Here is an 18,906-nt window from a genome sequence, read left to right on the forward strand (position 1 = left end):
TGTGCATTGAGTGGTTCTCAGCATCTTCCTCAGGAGCCAGTACCCCTCTCTGCAGGCGCACTTGGCAGTGAAGCGTGCTCTGGCTGCCGGCTTTGATCCCGCAGCCCTTCAGCACTAAAAGCGGTGACCTCGGGTGCAGGGACCAGGCTGTCCCCCTCCCTCCTCCTCCTCCTCCTCCTCCTTTACAAGCCCGCTGCTTTATTCCCCCGGCCCATAAAGCCTCGCATGGCCACAGAAGAATAAGGAGCCCCGAGCTGAGCTTCCTCGCCCTTGAAGTTGATGGCAGGTGCCCTTTTCCACTCCACAGCGCTGTGGGGGGCTTCGCAATTTTCAAAGCATCAAAAAAAAAAAAAAAAGGAGGGGGAGATTCTGAAGAGGAGGAGGGGAGATGCCGGTGAATGGCTCCCACGGAGCTTGTCCATGCTCCGGTGGCAGCAGCTCACAAAGAGCGGCGGGAGGCAGAGCTCGGCGGTCCCGGCGGCATCGTGGAGCGCTCAGCCAGGCGCTGGACCTGCTGCTCCCCTTCAGCAAAAAGCGAAGCTCGGGGGGGACTCGCACATCTTCTCCTTCCCAGCGATGCTGCAGGCAGGAAAAGTATCTGGGAAAGGCTTTTTCTGCATAACTGGGGATATTAGAGGGAAGTTAGTGGCTCTTTTAGCTCCGTTGTGTGGCTCCTTCCCCGCGTGCAGGGTTGCGGGGTGATGCTGCAGCAGCCGGCACAGCTCACAGCCTCCTTCAAGCCCCGCTTTTTGTGTGGGGTTTTATTTTCAGCGTGGGTTTGTGGGCTGGAGGGACTGGGAGGTGCCACATGGGAGAGGCTCCGCTCGCTGGCAGCGATGCCAAGAGCCAGACTCATTCGCTGCCCCGCGGAGAGTGAACTTTATATATCGCAGCCAAAGTGCATCCTGTTGACTGCGGTCTGGGAATTAACCTGCGGGTGTTTTTCCTCCTCCCCAGGCTAGCAGAGCACAGCACGTCACCATGAAGTGCCTGGAGACCCCGTGTCCCTAAACACACGTCGCTGACACGTGGGAGGACGGCGCGGCCGCCCCGTGGAGGATGAGGCTCCTACGGCGACGCTACAGCCCGCTGAAGGTGGCTCTGGTGGGCGCCATCTTCGTCCTCTTCCTCTTCATCCTGCAGAGGGACGTCGGGGACAGAGACCCGAGCGAGGAGCCCTGGCTGAAAAACATCGTCCACGGGAAGGACCAGGTCATCGACCTGATGCTGGGGGCGGTCAACAACATTCGGGACTCGATGCCCAAGCTGCAGATCGGGGCTCCGGTGCAGCCGGAGGAGCCGCCCCGCAGCGCCCGTTCCTGCCTGCCCGGCTTCTACACGGCGGCGGAGCTGCGCCCGCTGATGGAGCGGCCCCCCCAGGACCCCAACAGCCCGGGAGCTGACGGCAAAGCCTTCAAGAAGGACCAGTGGACACCGGAGGAGACCAAGGAGAAGGAGCGGGGCTACGAGAAGCATTGCTTCAACGCCTTCGCCAGCGACCGCATCTCCCTCCAGCGAGCGCTGGGACCCGACAGCCGCCCGCCGGAGTAAGAGCCCCCTCCATGCAGCCCTGGGCTCGTTTGAGTCTTCATTTGCTCCTTCCAGGGCAGGTTTAAGGGGAAATAAAAGCGAGGCTCGCTGCCTCCGCTATTGGTGGGGTAGCAGTCCGGCACAGGAGGCAGAAATTCACTGTCTTGGGGCCGGCGGGCTGGGGAGCCAGAATTTCCCCTAATTTCTGTCTGCCTCATGCTTGGTTTTTAATTGCAAGGGGTGAAAGCGTGCGGCGGCTCTTTGTGTCCCCAAGTACCTGCTCCTGGCCCCACGGCCGGCTGGCTCCAGCATCTCCCCCAGCTCCTCCCTTCCCTCTTTTATTTCGGCCAGCTCTGCCGTAATCTGACTTTTTCTTTTCTTAGCCGAGTGGAACAGCCTCAGAGCCGGCCAGGCAGGGGGGCGAAGGAAGCGGCCTCAGCTCCAGAGACTGCACCGCCTGCCCTCCAGCACTGGGCCGCCGGATTAGAGCGTGCCCCCAGCCCCTGCCTGGTCGGGGGTGGGTCTGGGGGGGGCTCCTGGAGAAAAAAGGCTTGAATAGGAGGTAGAAACCCAGCCCTGGTGCGCAGACCGGCCCCCCAGCCCCAAGCCGGCAGGCGATTATCCGTGCCTAGCAGGTGTAGCGGTGACAATGGGGGGACACCGGGTCTGGGGTGGGACGGGAATGTTATTCACTCAACCGGAGGTGGCGGCGACAGGGCTGGGGGGGAAGAGGTAGAAACCGAGTGAAATCAAAGCGGTGGCGAGCCGAGAGCCGCGGGGGCTGCCGGTGCTGCTGCCTCACCATGCAGAACGCCCCAGCAGGGGGACGAGGGGTATTTTGTTTTGGCATCCCTGCCCCGCTGGTTCTTCACGTCCCATCCGTGCCGTGCTTAAATTCTGCTTTATTTTTTTTTTTCCAACCCCCACCCGCCCCCCTTAGGTGCATCGACCAGAAATTCAAGCGCTGCCCGCCCCTGCCCACCACCAGCGTTGTCATCGTCTTCCATAACGAAGCGTGGTCGACGCTGCTGCGCACGGTGTACAGCGTCCTGCACGCCTCCCCGGCCGTGCTGCTGAAGGAGATCATCCTGGTGGACGACGCCAGCACGGACGGTGGGTTGGGGCTGGCAGCGGGGGGACATGGGACGTTGCAGGACGGGGGGCGAGGAGCATCGCTGCCACCCCGTGAGCAGCTGGGAGCGGCGCTGAGCAGCTCTGAGGAAGAGCAGAAAGCTCTGATGGGTGGCTCAGGGCATGGACGGGTGTTTTTCCATCTTGTTTCATACCTGCTGAGTGCTGTTGGTTTTCTTTCCTTTCACGCTGCTGGTTCCTTTTAACAAAGCCCCCGGATAAACCCAGGCACTCCTCCCACCTCCTGCAAACACCTTGCCACCTCAGCAAACAGCTCGCTCACCCGCTACACCGCAGTTTGGCAATCTTAATTAGTTACACCCAAAGCAAACTAATGACATGTTTCAATGTCAGGAGAGGAGCAGACTTTACCCTTGCCCTGTCCCGGAGATAAACGCTCCGTTTCCGCCCGTGGCAGCTGTGTGAGCTTCCAGGGCGCAGAAACCTGCGTGTGCCACGACAGCACCTTGGCATAAAGGGGTTTCTGCACCCAAAACATCCCCCGGGGCATGCGGACATCCTATGGGGCAAGAGCAACATCTCGCTCAGCAGGCAGCATCCCCGGGAAAAGCACTTTGGGGCTTTCTCACGCAGCAGCTATTCTTTCCTGGGTTTTCTTGCCCCAAGCACAGGTCGTCCTCTCCAAGCTCTCTGCGCGGGGTGACACTGGGTGCAACTGGGTGCAACTGTCTTTCCGCCCCAGCGAGCTCTCGGCCGGTCCTTGGCCAAGAGGTTGTGGCCTGGCTGCATGAACACGGGCAGCAGCTGTAAGCTGAGGGCAGGGCAGGAGCAGCCTCTCCCCGGGCTGCCGGGAAAAGACCTTGGGAAAGGCAAGGCGTGGATCTGGGAGCTCGTTTCCTCGGGTCAGGGCAGCGCGGGGGTTTATCAACCGCCTAGTTTTTAGCAACTAAAACCTCTTGGGCTGGAGGGACAGGGAGGATTTGGGTTTCCCCATGCTCATGGTTGGACCCCAACCCGAGTGCAGGGTCCAAGCAGGACTGGGGAAGCCCCTACCCCAATTCCAAGGGGCAGGGACCCAGTGGGATGAACAGCCCCACTCACCTGGAGCCGGTGGCTCTCCTCCCTCCCTGACCCCCCCCAGACTACCTGAAGGATGAGCTGGAGCGCTACGTGAAGCAGCTGCAGATCGTGCGGGTGGTGCGGCAGGAGGAGAGGAAAGGGCTGATAACGGCCCGGCTGCTGGGGGCCAGCGTGGCCAGCGGGGAGGTGCTGACCTTCCTGGATGCCCACTGTGAGTACCCCCCTCCCTGTCCCACGAGCGGGTGCCCCCGGGTCCCCGAGGAGAGGGGAAGGTGACGGTGGTGCCCGCGAGGTCGGTTCACCCTTCCCTGTGCCCCCAGGCGAGTGCTTCCACGGCTGGCTGGAGCCCCTCCTGTCCCGCATCGCCGAAGAGCCCACGGCCGTCGTCAGCCCCGACATCACCACCATCGACCTCAACACCTTCGAGTTCTCCAAGCCGGTGCAGTACGGCAAGCAGCACAGCCGGGGCAACTTCGACTGGAGCCTGACCTTCGGCTGGGAGGTCATCCCGCCCCGGGAGAGGCAGAGGAGGAAGGACGAGACCTACCCCATCAAGTAAGCCTTGGCAGAGGGCGTTGGCATCCTCTCCAGACCCAAAATCTGCAAAGTGAGCTGGCCGAGCAGGCGATGCTCAGGCGAGGTGGCAGAGCTGGGTGCGAGCCCCGGCTGTCCAGTGCCAGGAAGCTGCCGGCTCCTCCGGTCAATTTTTCTCCTTTCCCAGCAAGCTGGGGTTTTCCCTGGTGTTTTTCTCTCTGCAAGCCACAGCTTTGAGGCCCGGCGGGTGAAGCTGTGTGTTCCCAGGGGATCCCCCCCATGGGATGCTCGGGTCAGGGCCTCTCGGGCAGCTTTCCCCCAGGAGGGGATGCTCAGGGAAGGTCAGGGCCATGGAGGTAGCAGAGGGGAAACCTCAGGGAAGCTTTGGTGAGTGCAGAGCCACAAACATCTATGAAAAGAGCTTTTAAATCACCGCCAGCTCTATCTTGGTTCTTGCACAGTTTCTCATTAAGCGCTAATTGCTGCCTTTTATCTTCTTGCACTTGGAAATCCTGGGCACCAGTGGCTGCCTGCGCTGGCACAGCACCCAGGGGATGTTACCTGTGGGTCGGGCTGTGCAGAGACACCTCGGGTTTTCTTTCTTCCCACCCCGTTGTGCATGCAGAGAAACCCCCCAGCGCCCAGGCACGCTGCTTTGCTCTCAGGCTGCAGCCTGCTGGCCACATCCATGGGGTTTTCTTCTCCCCGTGAGGTTAAACAGCAGGAGAAAAATCCTCCCCTGGGGGAGCTGGGGCTGTCTGCAGGCAGACCCACAGCAGTGGGGTGCGTGGAGTGCAGCCTGCGAGCAGGCAGGGACCCCGTGAGGGTTGGAATTAATGCAGAAAGAATTCCCAATGGGTCGGGGTAACCCCCTAAAGCAGGTCCTTGTTCATCCCGGCCGTTCAAAGCAGCCGGGGGGGGGATTTTGGCAGAGCTGCAAGACCACAGGGGTGTTAAAGGGGGGGAGATTCCCCTCTGCATCTCCGGCCGGTGCCCCCAGCAGCCCCGCCGGGAGATACCCGACCCTGTTTGGCCGTGGCCGCATCCTGCCCGCAGCAGGGCTGGCTTTGTGCACAGGTCACCCGGGCGACGTCCCTGCCCCAATAAAGGTCCCTTTTTCCGACGGTTTGGCTCCCAGCAGCGTCTAATCTCTCTCTGCTCCTCTCAGCAGGAACGCAGCCACTCAACAAGCCCCCCCTTTTTTTTCCCCCTCCTTTTTCCTGAATAAAAGCAAGTTTCTGTTCCAGCCTCCCTCTTGTAAAGATCAGATGGAGCAGATTAGAAAAGCCGGAGGAGTGAATAGGGTGCCCGGTCACTGAGCTAATCTCTGCCTTTCTTTTCTGCGATAGGTTTTCGGTAATAATATCCTCCTCTCGCTTTGGATCGGGGATCAGCAGCGAGGCCCCTCGGAGTCATGCTGCCACCGCGTTCCTGCTGTCCCCTCCTGGCAGCGGCTCTGTCCTGGCCGTGTCCCCTCTGCCACAGCTGTGGGAGCTCGAGGAGCTGCAGCTGCTCTGTGGTGTCCCCAAAATTCAGACCTCTGCTATTTTTTTATTTTTTTTAACCCATTTTGCAGGTGGAGGCACAGGGGAGTGCAGGCAGCCTCCTTCCAGCCCCCGTTTTCTCTCTCTCTCTCTCTCAGATCTCCGACCTTTGCCGGCGGCCTCTTCGCCATCTCCAGGTCCTATTTCGAGCACATCGGCTCCTATGACGATCAGATGGAGATCTGGGGAGGCGAGAACGTGGAAATGTCCTTCAGGGTGAGGGCCAGGCACCTTCTTTAAAACACGGCTCTGGGGAATGCCCCTTTATCTGGGGGCACCCATGCCCTCGGGGGGTGCTGGAGCCCCGCGTCTCGTCCCCGCAGGTCTGGCAGTGCGGGGGCCAGCTCGAGATCATCCCCTGCTCCGTTGTGGGCCACGTCTTCCGCTCCAAGAGCCCCCACACCTTCCCCAAGGGCACGCAGGTGATCTCCAGGAACCAGGTCCGCTTGGCCGAGGTGTGGATGGACAGCTACAAGGAGATCTTCTACAGGAGGAACCAGCAGGCTGCGCAGATGGCCAGAGAGGTACCGTGCATGCCGGCGGTGCTTTCGCTGTCCTGGGGGCCTGATCCTGCACGGAGCTCAGGCCTGAGCAGAGGGAGATGCAAGGGATCTGCGTGCTCAGCCCAGAGCTGGGCAAACAAATGCAGGTGGAAGGATATAGCCCCCAAAAAAACGCCCTTTTTTGCCATACCACTTTCCAGCAGAAAAATACACATTCTTTTACAACACCAAAGGGTTTTCGGCTGCTTGGCTTTGCTCTCACACCAGAACGTCCCAGGTGTGAGCAGCCAAATCCTGCCTGGGGCCAGCGGTGTCTCGTGGGACCCCAGAGCCTGTGTCGGTCCCGGCTGCTGCGGGACTCGGGGGCGATGTGACAGACGGTGGCAGAGCTGGGAGGACAAAGCTCTGTGCTGGCTCAGGGGGGGTTTCCTGGCTGGCTTCGGAGGTTAGTTTAATTTTCTCACGTGACTTTGTCGATAGAAGACGTATGGTGACATTACAGAACGGCGCAAGCTGAGGGAGCAGCTTCACTGCAAGAACTTCACCTGGTACCTGCAGACCATCTACCCCGAGATGTTCGTCCCCGACCTGACTCCCACTTTCTATGGGGCGGTAAGTAGGGGGGTGTGGAGCTCCTGCCACCCCCTGGGCTGCTCCCTCTGCTACAAAGAGTGGTGGCAGCAACGTCCCCAGCAGGCTGGGCTTTGCTTTTTGCATTTAAGGCAGCCTGGAGCAGGGTGCTGGAGGGGCCCCTGCCTTTCTGGTTCAGCTGATGGGGCTGCTTCGGGCTCCGGCTGACAGCGGAGAGGTGAAGCTGGGAGCTGGAATCCAGCAGAGCTGGTTTCGGGGCCCCGGAGGGGCCGTCGCATGGGTTAAATCAGGCAAAACAGCTGAAAATTTCCCGAGCTGAAAGTTTTCCTAACCCATGCCATCAACTCTGGGCATTGACAGGTGGACCCCAAAAAAATAAATGATCTGTGCCAAGAGACGAGGCAGAGAGGGGCGGGCAGGACATGAGGCACTGGCCCTGCCTGCGGGGAGGGAGCTGCCAAAAATCCCCTACTCCAAGCTGGCACCCGGTGGTCTGCGTGTGTGTGTAATTCCCCGGGCTCGTGGGACCGGCTGAAGGGAAGCTGAGCGTGGTTACGTGTCCGCCGAGGGCTTGGCACTGGCTCCCACCCGGGTTTAAATCCACTTCTATTTCCTGAAACTTTGGCCGGGCGGCTCTCGCTCTGAGCCACGGGGAGGAGGCGCTGCCGCGGGCGTTCCTGGTGTCCTGGAAAGGACAAGGGACCCGGACCTGGCACCGGTACCGGCGCCGTGTTTGCACGGTGATATTTAGGTGCCCTGCGACCCCAGCACCGAGCGTGGCTCCATCCGGGCTCCCTGTTTTTATTATTATTATTATTTTTTCTCCCTGTAGATTAAAAATGAGGGCACCAAAAGCTGCCTGGATGTCGGTGAGAACAACCACGGTGGGAAACCGCTCATCATGTACCCGTGCCACGGGATGGGGGGCAACCAGGTAGGCACCTGCACGACCCCAAGGAGCACTGCCCCTCTCGCAGCCCCTCCATGCTTCCCCCATGGGTTGTTTTATCGGGGTGCAGCTGGCGAGGGGCTGACACTCCCCCTCCCTCACCCTGCTCTTGCCCCCCGCAGTATTTCGAGTACACGACGCAGCGGGACCTGCGGCACAACATCGGCAAGCAGCTGTGCCTGCGGGCTGGCTCGGGGCTGGTGGAGCTGGGCGAGTGCCAGTACCGGGGGAAGCCCACGCGGGTGCCCCCCAACGAGGAGTGGGAGCTGGCGCAGGTGAGCAGCCCCCTCCAGCCCCGTCCCCGGGGAGCGCTGTGGGATGCGGGTGCTTCACCCCTCGCTCCTGTCCTTTGGGGCGAGCTGAGCCAGGCACTGTCTTTTGTTTTCGGCCAGGACCGGCTGATTAAAAACCCAGCCTCCCGCATGTGTTTGACGGCACGAGGCAAGCACCCGTCGATGGTCCCCTGCAACCCCTCGGACCCCCACCAGCTCTGGTCCTTCACCTAGCGGGCGAGTGGATCGAGCCCCGGCCAGCCCCGACTGCGCTCAGGAAACCAGGATCCAAAACTTCCCCCTGTTTATTTTTATTATTATTTTTTTTTAATTTAAAAGAAGCAAAAGCCTTAAATATGCTGCATTTCACATCTGCCTTGAACTCAGTCCTGTGCCTTTTGACCGCTCCCGTTTGCGAATTTCGGGGGCACGGCAATAACGCAAGGAGCCTGAAAGGGGGTCGTGGAGGAGCCCAAAGGCGTGTTTTGGTGCCCAGATGTGGAAGGAAGGTGCTGGACTCATGCCAGGGCCCCTGGACTCCTTGGAGAGACTCTGAGCTTCACATCGGGCATTCGAGAAGCTGCGTGTGGAAGCCGCTGGGAAGCTCCTGCAGCCAGGAGGAGGGCGATGACCGACGGCCACGCAACCCAAAAGGGCCGTGGGGTCAATCCTGCAGCGGGGCTGAACCAGGGGCTCAACCCAGGCGGAGGAGCTGGGTGCGTGGTGCTGGGACGTGCCTGTTGGCCGCCAGGATCCAGCCCTGCCTTGCTGCCAGCACCGGGCATCCCTGCTCCTGGGAAGGGAGAGGGATCTCGGGCTGCTCTTCGGGCTGTCTTGCCTTAGATACCAGGCTTGATTTTGGGGGGGAAAAAGCATTAGATGATTTTTTTTAATTATGATTTCATGATTGTTATTTCTTGGTGAGGTTCTGCTCGTGCTGAGCAGGAGGAAGGGTCCCTGCGCGGGCTGCTCGCACCCCCAGTGAGGGTCTCAAAGGTGAGGTCTGGCTGGGAGCGATGCCCCCGGCGCTGCCCGGAGCACGAGCCCCTCTTGTCCTACATAGCTGCCAGAACTTTGTCCCCATTCGATTTAGGGGAGAAAAACCCTTCCTGGAAGTAGAGAGGGAGAACTTGTCTTTGATATGCGACCTGAAATAAAGAGATGATTTATTTTACAGACATCCCGTCTCTGCCTGTGCTTCCTCAGCCCTTCACATTGCGGCAACAGAACCACCAAAACCCCGTGGGCTGCCCCAAAGCTCTGCCCCCACGCTCCCGCCCCTGCTCTCACTCCCTTTCCCTCCACAGCTCCCCCTGGGAACTTCCTTTAGCCAAAGCATCCGTCTCTAATTCCACCTGTGCAATAAGGTGTTGAACTGGGGGGGGATTCAGCTTTATTGTGGGAAGGGGAGGGCTTGGGGCAGGGCTGGCTGGTGTCCATCAGTGACACCAGTGACACTTCTGCACCAGTAAAAATAGTAAGTGATTATTCAGAAACAATTTTCTGAACAAAATCTTTTTTCTTTTATCCTGTAGAGATAAGAGCAGGTGCATTTTTTTCTTTCCTTTTTCTTTTTTTATTCTTTTCCCCTTCAAAACTGTCAAACCTGGGACAGGTGTTGGCTGCTATCTCAGATGCCGTTTTCCATCACCTGCTCCATTTGTGGAGGAAAACCCCAACACTGCTGGTTTCATCAGATGGAGGATGCCCGAGGAGCAGCGTGCAATTGCCAACACACCCCAGAACAGTCTCCTTTTTAAAGGGAATAAATATATATGTACATGGGGGGTTGTTTGTTTGTTTTCTTTATTTGCCAGAAGTCAGATTTTTACTGCACCCTGAAGCCATGCTGACATTTCATTTAACCTCAAACTGTCCCGTGCAGTTGTCTGGTTCCAGCCTCATTGCTGGCTGTGCTCAGTGGCATTTTTTTTATTTTTTTTATTTTTTGTTGTAGGGGGTGAAGGTCCTACATGGCATTTGTCTCCATTTTCCCACCCTGGGGTGTTGCAAGTGCTGCTCTTGTGCTGGGTAAAACAATCAGAGACATCCCCCAGAGAAATCTGATACAAGAGCTTTGGGTTGGGCACCCACGGGGCTCAGGACTGGGATGAACGTGGGGTTTAGAGAGCAGAAGGTGAGAGCCCGTCCTTGTCTCCCCATGGATTTTTGATGCCCGTACAAAGTCGGTGGAGGCTTGGGGTCAGGCCTCTGCATCCCGCTTTGCTGATGCCTTGGAAAGCTGCTGCAAGTGGCTGGGGGAGCCAAAAGAAGGAGAAGTGTGGCAGGGCAGCTGTGCCAAGCTGCTGCTGGCAGGAGCCAGGTGAATGCATCCTGCCTCGGTTGTGTAAATTGGGGCAAAAAACACGTTTATAATTAATAACTTACCTAGAGGTTGTTTTTTGTCCCTGGCACTTCTAGGGCTCCAGTCTGACCTTCGTGGCCCCGTATCTTTCGGAAAAAGGACGAAGGCTGCTCGATAGGGCCGAGCCACCTGCTTTCCTTCCCATCCCTCCTTCTCCATCCCCTATAAAACCAGCTCCAGGCAAGGGTTTGGTCACACAACGGGCTCAGCTCCGAGGTGATCACCACAATGCTGCAGCTTCTGCTCCTCGCCACCCTCGCCCTCTGCGGTAAGTCCCAGCTCCCAGGGCCCTTGGGCTCGTTAGCGGCTGACGAACCCTCATTACGATTAACCCCCGCTTGCTCTCAGAACGGGGGGGCTGCTGCCAACACCACCCCTTTGCCCGCAGGATGCCGCGCCGAGCCGGTGCCAGATGGGTCGGAGCGGGTGGTCGGAGGGAGCGAAGCGCGCTCGCACGCCTGGCCCTCGCAGGTGGGTCCTCGTGGGGAGCAGTCGGGGGTCCCAGTCCCCTCGTGGCCGCTTGGGGAGACCCCCACGCCTCACCCCACACCATGTCCCCCCCCCAGATCTCCCTGCAGTATTACTACAGCGGCGGCTGGCACCACACCTGCGGAGGGTCCCTGATCCAGAGGAACTGGGTGATGACAGCAGCTCACTGCGTGGATAGGTGAGCGGGCACGGGGGCCCCGACCGCCTCTAAAAACTGCCATTTTCCACCAAAAACCTTGCCGAGGGGAAGCGTAGGTTGACCCCACTCAAAGAGCAGCAGTTCTTGGGCATCTTTGCTGACCTTTCTGTTAAGGAGGGCTGTCCCTGGGGAAATCTGCTTGTGTTGGTGATTCTCGTTGTGTTAACTCTCCAAATAATAATAATTTGGAACCCAACCCTGTGCTGCCTTCCCTTCCTGGCAGTGACATGACCTATCGCGTGGTTGCTGGTGACCACAACATCTACCAGAGCGACGGCACCGAGCAGGTCTTCAGCGTCAGCAAGATCATCATCCATCCCTACTGGAACGGCAACGCCGCTTTGGGGTAACGCACCCGGGGAGGGATTTGCTGGGGGGAGGCAGCACAGATGGATTTTTTTTTTTTCCCGTGCACCCCTCGTTTCCCTATCCTGGGGGGTCTCTGCAGTGCAATTTGCATCCTCTCCGCAGCTACGACATCGCCCTGATCCGCCTGTCCAGCTCTGCCACCCTGAACAGCTACGTGCAGCTGGCGGTGCTGCCCCGGGAGGGAGCCATCCTGGCCAACAACTACCCCTGCTACATCACCGGCTGGGGACTCACCCGCAGTGAGTGCCACCACCATGGGATGGGATGCCCAAGGGAACATCTGCCCACAAATCCCACAAAAAAAAAAAAAAAAATGCAAAAAAGAGGTGTGGGGGTAATCCTTTTTTTTTGAAGTCAGTTGAGGTCCCAGAGCGCAGAACGTGGGGTTGTGCTCCAGGTATGGGGCTCCCCGGGGCTGGATGCAGTTGTGCAAAAGTTTGGGGGCGTTTTGTGGGATAAGAGGTGCTCACTTCACTGCCTTGCAGCTAACGGGCAGCTGTCGAGCGTGCTGCAGCAGGCCTACCTGCCCGTCGTGAGCTACCAGATCTGCTCCACCGCATCCTACTGGGGCTCCACTGTCAAGAGCACCATGGTCTGTGCTGGCGGGGACGGCATGCGCTCTGGCTGCCAGGTAGGGCCCCAGCACCCTGTTCTCCCACCCGGCACCCCACCAGCACCCCCTCTCTGACGGTTCCTCGGTCTGGCAGGGTGATTCGGGCGGCCCCCTGCACTGCGCCGTGAACGGGCAGTACCAGGTCCACGGCGTCACCAGCTTCGTCTCCAGCTTGGGCTGCAACTACAAGGGCAAGCCCACTGTCTTCACACGTGTCTCTGCCTACAGGAACTGGATATCCAGTGTAAGAGCAAATTCACAAATTTGTTGCAGGTCACGCTGCCTTTTCGGCAGCCTCTGGGGCGATGTTAGCGAGGCAGTGGGAGAAGAAGTAGATTTTGGGGGGGTTTCGTGGCGGTGACCCCAGCCCCGTGGTGCTTCTCCTCCCAGGTGATCGCCCAGAACTGAGCGGCCGCGGGAGGAGGACCCGAACCCCAGCCCAGGTGATGGACGAGGAGCGTTTCAGTCGGAGCTGTTTAACTCTTGGAGCTGGTGTCAATAAATTCTGTTCATCAAGAGTTCTGGCTGTTGTCTCTGTCCTTCAAGGCTGAGGGTGCTTTGTCCCACTCCTCCTGCATTTTTCCCAAACACACAGCGTCCTTCACCCTCCCATCTTTGGGAGCATCCCTTTGGCCAGGTCCCTCGCCTGCCTTGCACAGAGGCTCAGAAGAGATCCGCAGGGAAGAAGCAACCAGCCCCGGGCAGCTGGAACGCCCCTGGGCCAAAGGGAAAAACCCTGAGCCCCTCTGGAGCAGCGACGCAGCGGGGGACAGGGCCAGGATTTCTCCCCGGCCCCAAGCTTTTTGTCTTCCAAAACTTCTTTGCACTGAGAGGGGACGGATGCGGTGTCTGCCTTTGCCTCGCCTAGGGCTGCAGGGCCAAAGCCCATTTACGTGCGTGCCGTTAGCACCAGGCTCACGGCGTCACGCCCCAGCCTGGCTTGGGGTGGGGAAAAAAAATAAAAAAATCAAGAGAATTGCAGAACTGACTCCAAAAGCAAAATTAAAACCCCAAACAGAAACTCGTGCCGGGGTTGCCACGGCTCGGCTGCGCCCATGCCCCCTGCTTCGTCCCACCCTTGTTTTTCGTTTTTTTTTTCGGGGTGGCTCGCAGCGGGGGGTGCCCGGGTGCTCAGCGGATGCCTCGTTTCGAACTTCCGCAGCAAACACTCGACCACAAGTTGATGCCGAAAGCAGAAACCGCGCGGCAAGCTGCAGCCATGGCAGAGGGCAAGAGCGGGGGAGCCGGGCTCTTCGCCAAGCAGGTCCAGAAGCGGTTCAGCCGGGCACAGGAGAAGGTACGGCCCGGCCCCCCCCCCACATCCCTTATTTCATCTTCCCATTGAGCTTTTCCCAGGGTGAGGGTAAGGGTGGCACCGAGGGGCTGTTCTTGCTGGGCACCGCACAGCACCCATGGGTGCTCTTGGGGTGATAATTGGGGTACCTCTGCGTGCTCGCACGCATCCCTGGGCAGACTTCACCTTTGCTGCAAGGCTCTGGGTGTGCAAACTTTTCCCCAAAGCCCCTCAGGGTGATTTGGTAGCCTCAAAAAGAAGTTTTATTCCAAAAAAAAAACCAACATCTTCCGGTGCAGGCTGCCAGGCGGTGGGCACAGGTGGCACCGGGGTCCCTTGGGCTGGGGCCGTGTCCCCCTGTCCCTGGCAGTGACGGTGACAGCAGGGACCTGGCACCAGGGTGGCCCCCCCAGCGCTGCAGTAGTGGCAGGAAGCAGGGGGAAGGGCTGCGGAAGCAGGTCAAAATGGGGTGATTTGATGCTCTTTCGAGACCATCCCCTCTGTTGTGTTTTTTGTTTTTCCCCCCCAAAAAAAAGCAAGGAGCAGCTCTGCGGTTCCTGGCGGGGGGTCAGGGCTAAATTCAGCCCTTCCGCAGCCGTATCAGCCTGCACCAGGCCCCGGTCGCTTCCAGGGACCAGCCTCTTCCTGGCCTCCCCTCGCACTGCGCTGCTGTGATGGGGAAGCTGAGGGTGGCCTTCATCCACGGCTCCTCCTCCTCCTCGCAGCAGCGTCACCGGTTCCCAGTGGGGCAGCGCCCAGGGGCTTTGCCTGCACCTGGATCCACCTGCAGGGACGTTTTGGGGAGCGCAGACCTGTAGGGTGTCATAAATGAGGGTGGTGGGGGCGCTGCGTTGGCCTGGCTCCCCAAAAGCCACTCTTTTCCCCTCAAAATAAAAACCACCACGTTGTTTTGTGCAGAGGTTTTGCATCCCTAAGGCAAACCCCAGCCCAGGTGGGCTCCAAGCTGGGGCCATCAGGTCCTCAGGAGGGGCCCCCCCGGCCGGCAGAGCTCAGCCACGCTCCATGCCGACGCGTTTCCCCTCTCCCCATCGCAGGTTTTGCAGAAATTGGGCAAAACCGTCGAGACCAAGGACGAGCAGTTCGAGCAAAGCGCCTACAACTTCCAGCTGCAGCAGGTTGCACTGGGGAGCGGAGGGGACCTTGGGAGGGGGGGGGACAGGACAGGGCCACCCCGTGCTGTCCCCATGCCCACAGCCTCTTGAACTTGTCCCCAGTGGGCTTTTGGCCCCCACCACCCCTGCCCATGGGGTGCTGAGGTTCTGTTCCCCCCCCCCCCAATGCATTTGATTTGCAGAACGAAGGCAACAAACTCTACAAAGACCTCAAGGCTTTTGTCAGCGCGGTGAAAGGTAGGGCGCAAGCCCCCCGCCCGCACCCCCCGACCCCAGGAAATGCAGCTCAGTGGAGCTGGGGGGGGGGGGGGGGGCCGAGCCCCGCTGCCTTTCCACGCTCTGAATTTTTGTAACCCCCCCGCAGTGATGCACGAAAGCTCCCGGAAAGTGACCGAAACCTTGCAGGAGATTTACAGCGCCGACTGGGACGGCCACGCGGAGCTGAAAGCCATAGCAGAGGTGAGCCCCCCCCCCCGGGGACAGCCCCCGCGGGTCGGGGGGCACAGAGCCAGCTCCCGGGGGAGCCAGCCCGGCACATCCAGCCGGCGAGGGGGGGACACCAGGGGCTGTGCCCCCACTCATCCCTGTCCCCTTCTCGTCCCCGCAGAGCAATGACCTCCTGTGGGACGACTACGAGGCGAAGCTGGCCGACCAGGCGCTGCGGCTGATGGAGAACTACCTGGCACAGTTCGGTGACATTAAGGTACCCCCCGGGGGGGGTGGCACGGCGCGGCACGCAGCGGGTGCTGGCTGAGCCCCCAGTGTCCCCCCCCCAACCCCTCAGGAGCGCATCGCCAAGCGGGGCCGCAAGCTGGTGGACTACGACAGCGCCCGGCACCACCTCGAAGCCCTGCAGAACGCCAAGAAGAAGGACGAGGCCAAAATCGCCAAGGTTGGAGCCCTGCCCGGGGGGGTCGGGGGGGTCGTGCATCGCGCCGGGAACCCCACGGCCCCCTCCTTGCCTCCCCGCAGGCTGAGGAGGAGTTCAACAAAGCCCAGGCGGTGTTTGAGGACCTGAACAGGGAGCTGCGGGAGGAGCTGCCCGTCCTCTACAGCAGGTATCAGGCACGGGACGAGCCCGCTCTGCTCTGCCTAAATTCACCTTCTGGGGGGGGGGACAGGGCAGGAAACGCAGCCCCCACCCACGGTGCTTTGGGGACGTGGGGCTGTCACAGCCGGGAGATGGCAGCACTGCCCCCACCGCGGGGACAGCCCGGGACAGGCACCCAGGTCCCTCTGGTCCCCCCCTGAGGATGGGTGCTCGTGGCTGGGGGGGCTCCGCAACCCCCCCCACCGCCCTCCTCCCTCCGCCTCCACCCCGTTTGTGTCCCGCAGCCGCATTGCCTGCTACGTGACCATCTTCCAGAACATCTCCAACCTCCGGGACATCTTCTACAAGGAGATGAGCAAGGTGAGGCCCCCCCCAAATTCCTCCCCCCTTCTGCTGGCGTCGCGCTGCTCGCTGCTGTCGGTGGTGTTGGTGGGTGGCGAGTGCTGGTGCTTCTCCCCCAGCCTAACCTGAGATTGGCAGCAGTCCTGGGGCTAGGAGAAAAGCTTTTTTATCAATTGATTCGGTGGTGGATAAATAGAGGGAGGGTGTGTGTGTGTGAGGGGGGGCTGCTTGCTTTGTGTTAATGTCAGCCCTGGGAAGTTGCACTGGGGTAGAAGCTTTTCCCGACTGCTGCCTCGGGAGCCAGGGAGAGGAAGGATGGGAGACGTGACTTCCTCGGCTGCTTTCCGGTCCCAAACCAGCCGCTTTTTAACTGAGATCTGCCCAGGGGCATGGCTGTGGGCTCCGAGCCCACATGGGGTTCCCAGGGGGGCTCTGATGGGTTTTCTCTCCTGCCCGTGCAGCTCAACCGTGACCTCTACGAGGTGATGGGCAAACTGGACAAGCAGCACTCCAGCAAAGTCTTCATCATCAAAGGCGTCTCCAGGTACAGGGGGAGGCTCACGCGGCTGAACCGCCCCCTCCCCAAGGGAGCAGATGGGTGCTGCACCCCCCAGGCTCTGCCCGGGGTCCCTGGGGATGGACGAGCACCTCCCGGTGCAGGGCGCTGCGGTGGTGCTGCTGCACGCACCCAAGGGGGATCCGGCTGCGTTCGGGGGCTCACAGGGACTTAAAATCCCCTCTGTGCAGCAACCGGCGCTCTCTGGTCATCTCCTCACCCGTGAGCCCCCCAGCCATGTACCCATGCCCAGGGAAGGCACCGGGAGAGCCACCCAGCTCGCCAGCCCCGCGCCCGGACTGGGAGCCCGTGCTGGAAGCGGAGACGGCCGCAGCATCCCCCGAGGACAGCAGCGACACCGCAGAAAGCATCTCCAACGGCCCCGCGGAGATGGGCGCTGGCGAGCTGGGTGCTCCCGTCCCTGGTCCTCCCCCAGCCTCCCCCGCGAGCATGGGGTCTGCGTCAGAAACCGCATCGGTCTCCAGCGAGGAGTCCCAGGAGCCCGCCCTCAGCCCTGAAGCTCCGTCCCCTGAAATGGGGGTGTCCAAGGGCACCGGGGCCCCTGGGCTCCCCAAAAGCCAGGCTGGGAGCCTCGCGTCTGCTGGTCCGGAGGCTTCAGGGGCTGACGGGGGGGTGCAGGCAGGAGCCGAGGGCATCGCCGCCTCCCTGGCCTCACTGATTTTATCCGAGGCAATTGCCACGGCCGCCAGCACCGCACCAGAGGGGCCAAAAAGTGCCACAGAGGAGCCGGACGGCGCCGACAGCGAGGGTCACGCACGTCCTGACAGCTCGGGGGGGGACCCGCCGTCCCCAGCCAGCACCCACGGTGCCACCGGGCCCACGGCAGAGGCAGGAGGGTGCCAGCTGGCTGGGGCCGTGGCAGAGCACAGCGACTCGGAGGAGAGCGTGGAGGTGGTGGACGTGTCACCAAAGGTGGCCAAAACGCAGGTGAGAGCAGCAGGGGGGGGGACGTGCCACGAGCTGGTGTCCCGAGGGGGCACGGGGGGTCAGGACGCCGTGCTGGGGGCTGCTCCCAGCAAATGTTTCCCAGCGGTTCCAGCCCCATCGAGGGGATTTGGGGCTGGGGGCGTGGAGGGGGGGGCAAGGGTTCGAGTCCCAGCCCGGTGCGTTGCTCATCCGGCTGCAGATGGGGCTGGAGCTGACCCTCGAGGAGGGATCAAGAGGCTGCATCCAGGACAGCGCCGCCCCCCCTGGCTCCCAGACTGAGGTGGGTGCAGCGAGGGCTCTGCTTCATCCCCACCGACCGAAGCACGAGGTCTCCAGCCCGGCGTCACCCCGCTCTCTGTGTCCCCAGGAGCAGGGGACACCCGGGGCGCTGGAGCAGGACCCGAGCCAGGACCCCCCCCAGGACCCCAGCGAAAACCTCACGTCCCTGTGAGCCCAGCGCCTGCGGGCAGGAGGGAGGGGAAGGAGCTTTTATGGGGCTGCCTGCAGATAACTTTGTTTAACCGTAACGCGCTTTACAAGCCCCCCGTCACATCTGAAATAAAGGCAGAGGGCAGACACCGGTGCCTGAAAACGCAGCAAGAAGAGGTGGAATTTTCTGGAAAGGCGACCGAGGGCCGAACGTCGGCGCCGGGCATCTCGTCTCTATCCTGAGAGGCAGCTCGGGGGGCTGCAATGAGGCACAGCTGGAGCAGCCCACCCAAAATTGCCAAAAAGCAGAGCCTGGGGATGCCTGGGCATCATCTCCGGCTCACGTGGGGGCTCCCTGCCTGCGGGTTTAGGGCCGGATCCAGGTGGGATTTGTTTCCCCATTCTCCCCCGGCACTGCCGGGCTGCCACTGCGGTTTGGGGTGACTCACGAGGAAGGCGTCGGGCTGGTTTCTTCACGCCAGGCTGGCTGCTCCTCTCCCCCAAACCTTCTGCCATGCAGAAAAAGAGCCCCAGTTGGCCCTGAAATCCCACAAATTGAAGCAGACCCCACTGGCCAAGCCCTGTGTGAGGCGTGGCAGCTCTGGCGCGCACCCAAAGCGCTCGGGTGGCCACGGGGCTGCTGCGGGATCCCCGCTCCCTCGGCAGCAAGGGGTTAAGCGGGGAGGATTTGCAGCCTTTATCATCGGGGCAGTGGAACTGGAAAGGTGAGGCAGGAAGGGGAAACGCCTGGGCTGCGCCCTGGCGAGGCTGCACAGGCAGCGGCGAGCGCACATGGTGCCGGCAGCCCCTCGCCCCGGCGCAGCGGGCACAGGTACGGGGAAACGTGGGGAGATTCGGGGTCCCGGGGGGTGTTTCTGCATGCATGGGTTCGCGAGGCAAATGGACACTCAACGAGGCACGAGGTCCTGCATCGGTGGCTGCCCCGCGGGGCTGCGGGGTGGTGAAATCGGCTGCAAGGGGGCCTGGCTGCCGTGCCGAAGCATCGCCGCCTCGATGGGTGCG

General features: G+C 60.9%; 3 protein-coding genes across 3 annotated transcripts; all 3 read left to right on the plus strand.

Moving 5' to 3' along the window:
* Positions 1-1,059: 1,059 nt before the first annotated feature.
* Positions 1,060-8,329, plus strand: GALNT6 (polypeptide N-acetylgalactosaminyltransferase 6). The gene is made up of 10 exons (XM_032204864.1): positions 1,060-1,547; positions 2,471-2,643; positions 3,764-3,913; positions 4,023-4,257; positions 5,879-5,996; positions 6,104-6,304; positions 6,764-6,895; positions 7,707-7,808; positions 7,946-8,098; positions 8,216-8,329. The coding sequence occupies exons 1-10, from the start codon at positions 1,060-1,062 to the stop codon at positions 8,327-8,329; spliced, it is 1,866 nt and encodes a 621-aa protein (XP_032060755.1).
* A 2,359-nt stretch (positions 8,330-10,688) lies between these two features.
* Positions 10,689-12,491, plus strand: CELA1 (chymotrypsin like elastase 1). Its single transcript, XM_032204688.1, has 7 exons — positions 10,689-10,728; positions 10,849-10,931; positions 11,027-11,127; positions 11,372-11,494; positions 11,620-11,756; positions 12,003-12,148; positions 12,225-12,491. Exons 1-7 carry the CDS (start codon positions 10,689-10,691, stop codon positions 12,489-12,491), a joined length of 897 nt encoding a protein of 298 aa, XP_032060579.1.
* Positions 12,492-13,349: 858 nt separating this feature from the next.
* On the plus strand, positions 13,350-18,126 carry BIN2 (bridging integrator 2). The gene is made up of 11 exons (XM_032204689.1): positions 13,350-13,427; positions 14,480-14,560; positions 14,740-14,794; positions 14,922-15,016; positions 15,165-15,260; positions 15,342-15,449; positions 15,530-15,615; positions 15,893-15,968; positions 16,412-16,494; positions 16,698-17,454; positions 17,995-18,126. The coding sequence occupies exons 1-11, from the start codon at positions 13,350-13,352 to the stop codon at positions 18,124-18,126; spliced, it is 1,647 nt and encodes a 548-aa protein (XP_032060580.1).
* The last annotated feature ends 780 nt before the right edge of the window (positions 18,127-18,906 follow it).

This window comes from Aythya fuligula, chromosome 29 (assembly GCF_009819795.1).
Source record: "Aythya fuligula isolate bAytFul2 chromosome 29, bAytFul2.pri, whole genome shotgun sequence".
NCBI lineage: Eukaryota > Metazoa > Chordata > Aves > Anseriformes > Anatidae > Aythya > Aythya fuligula.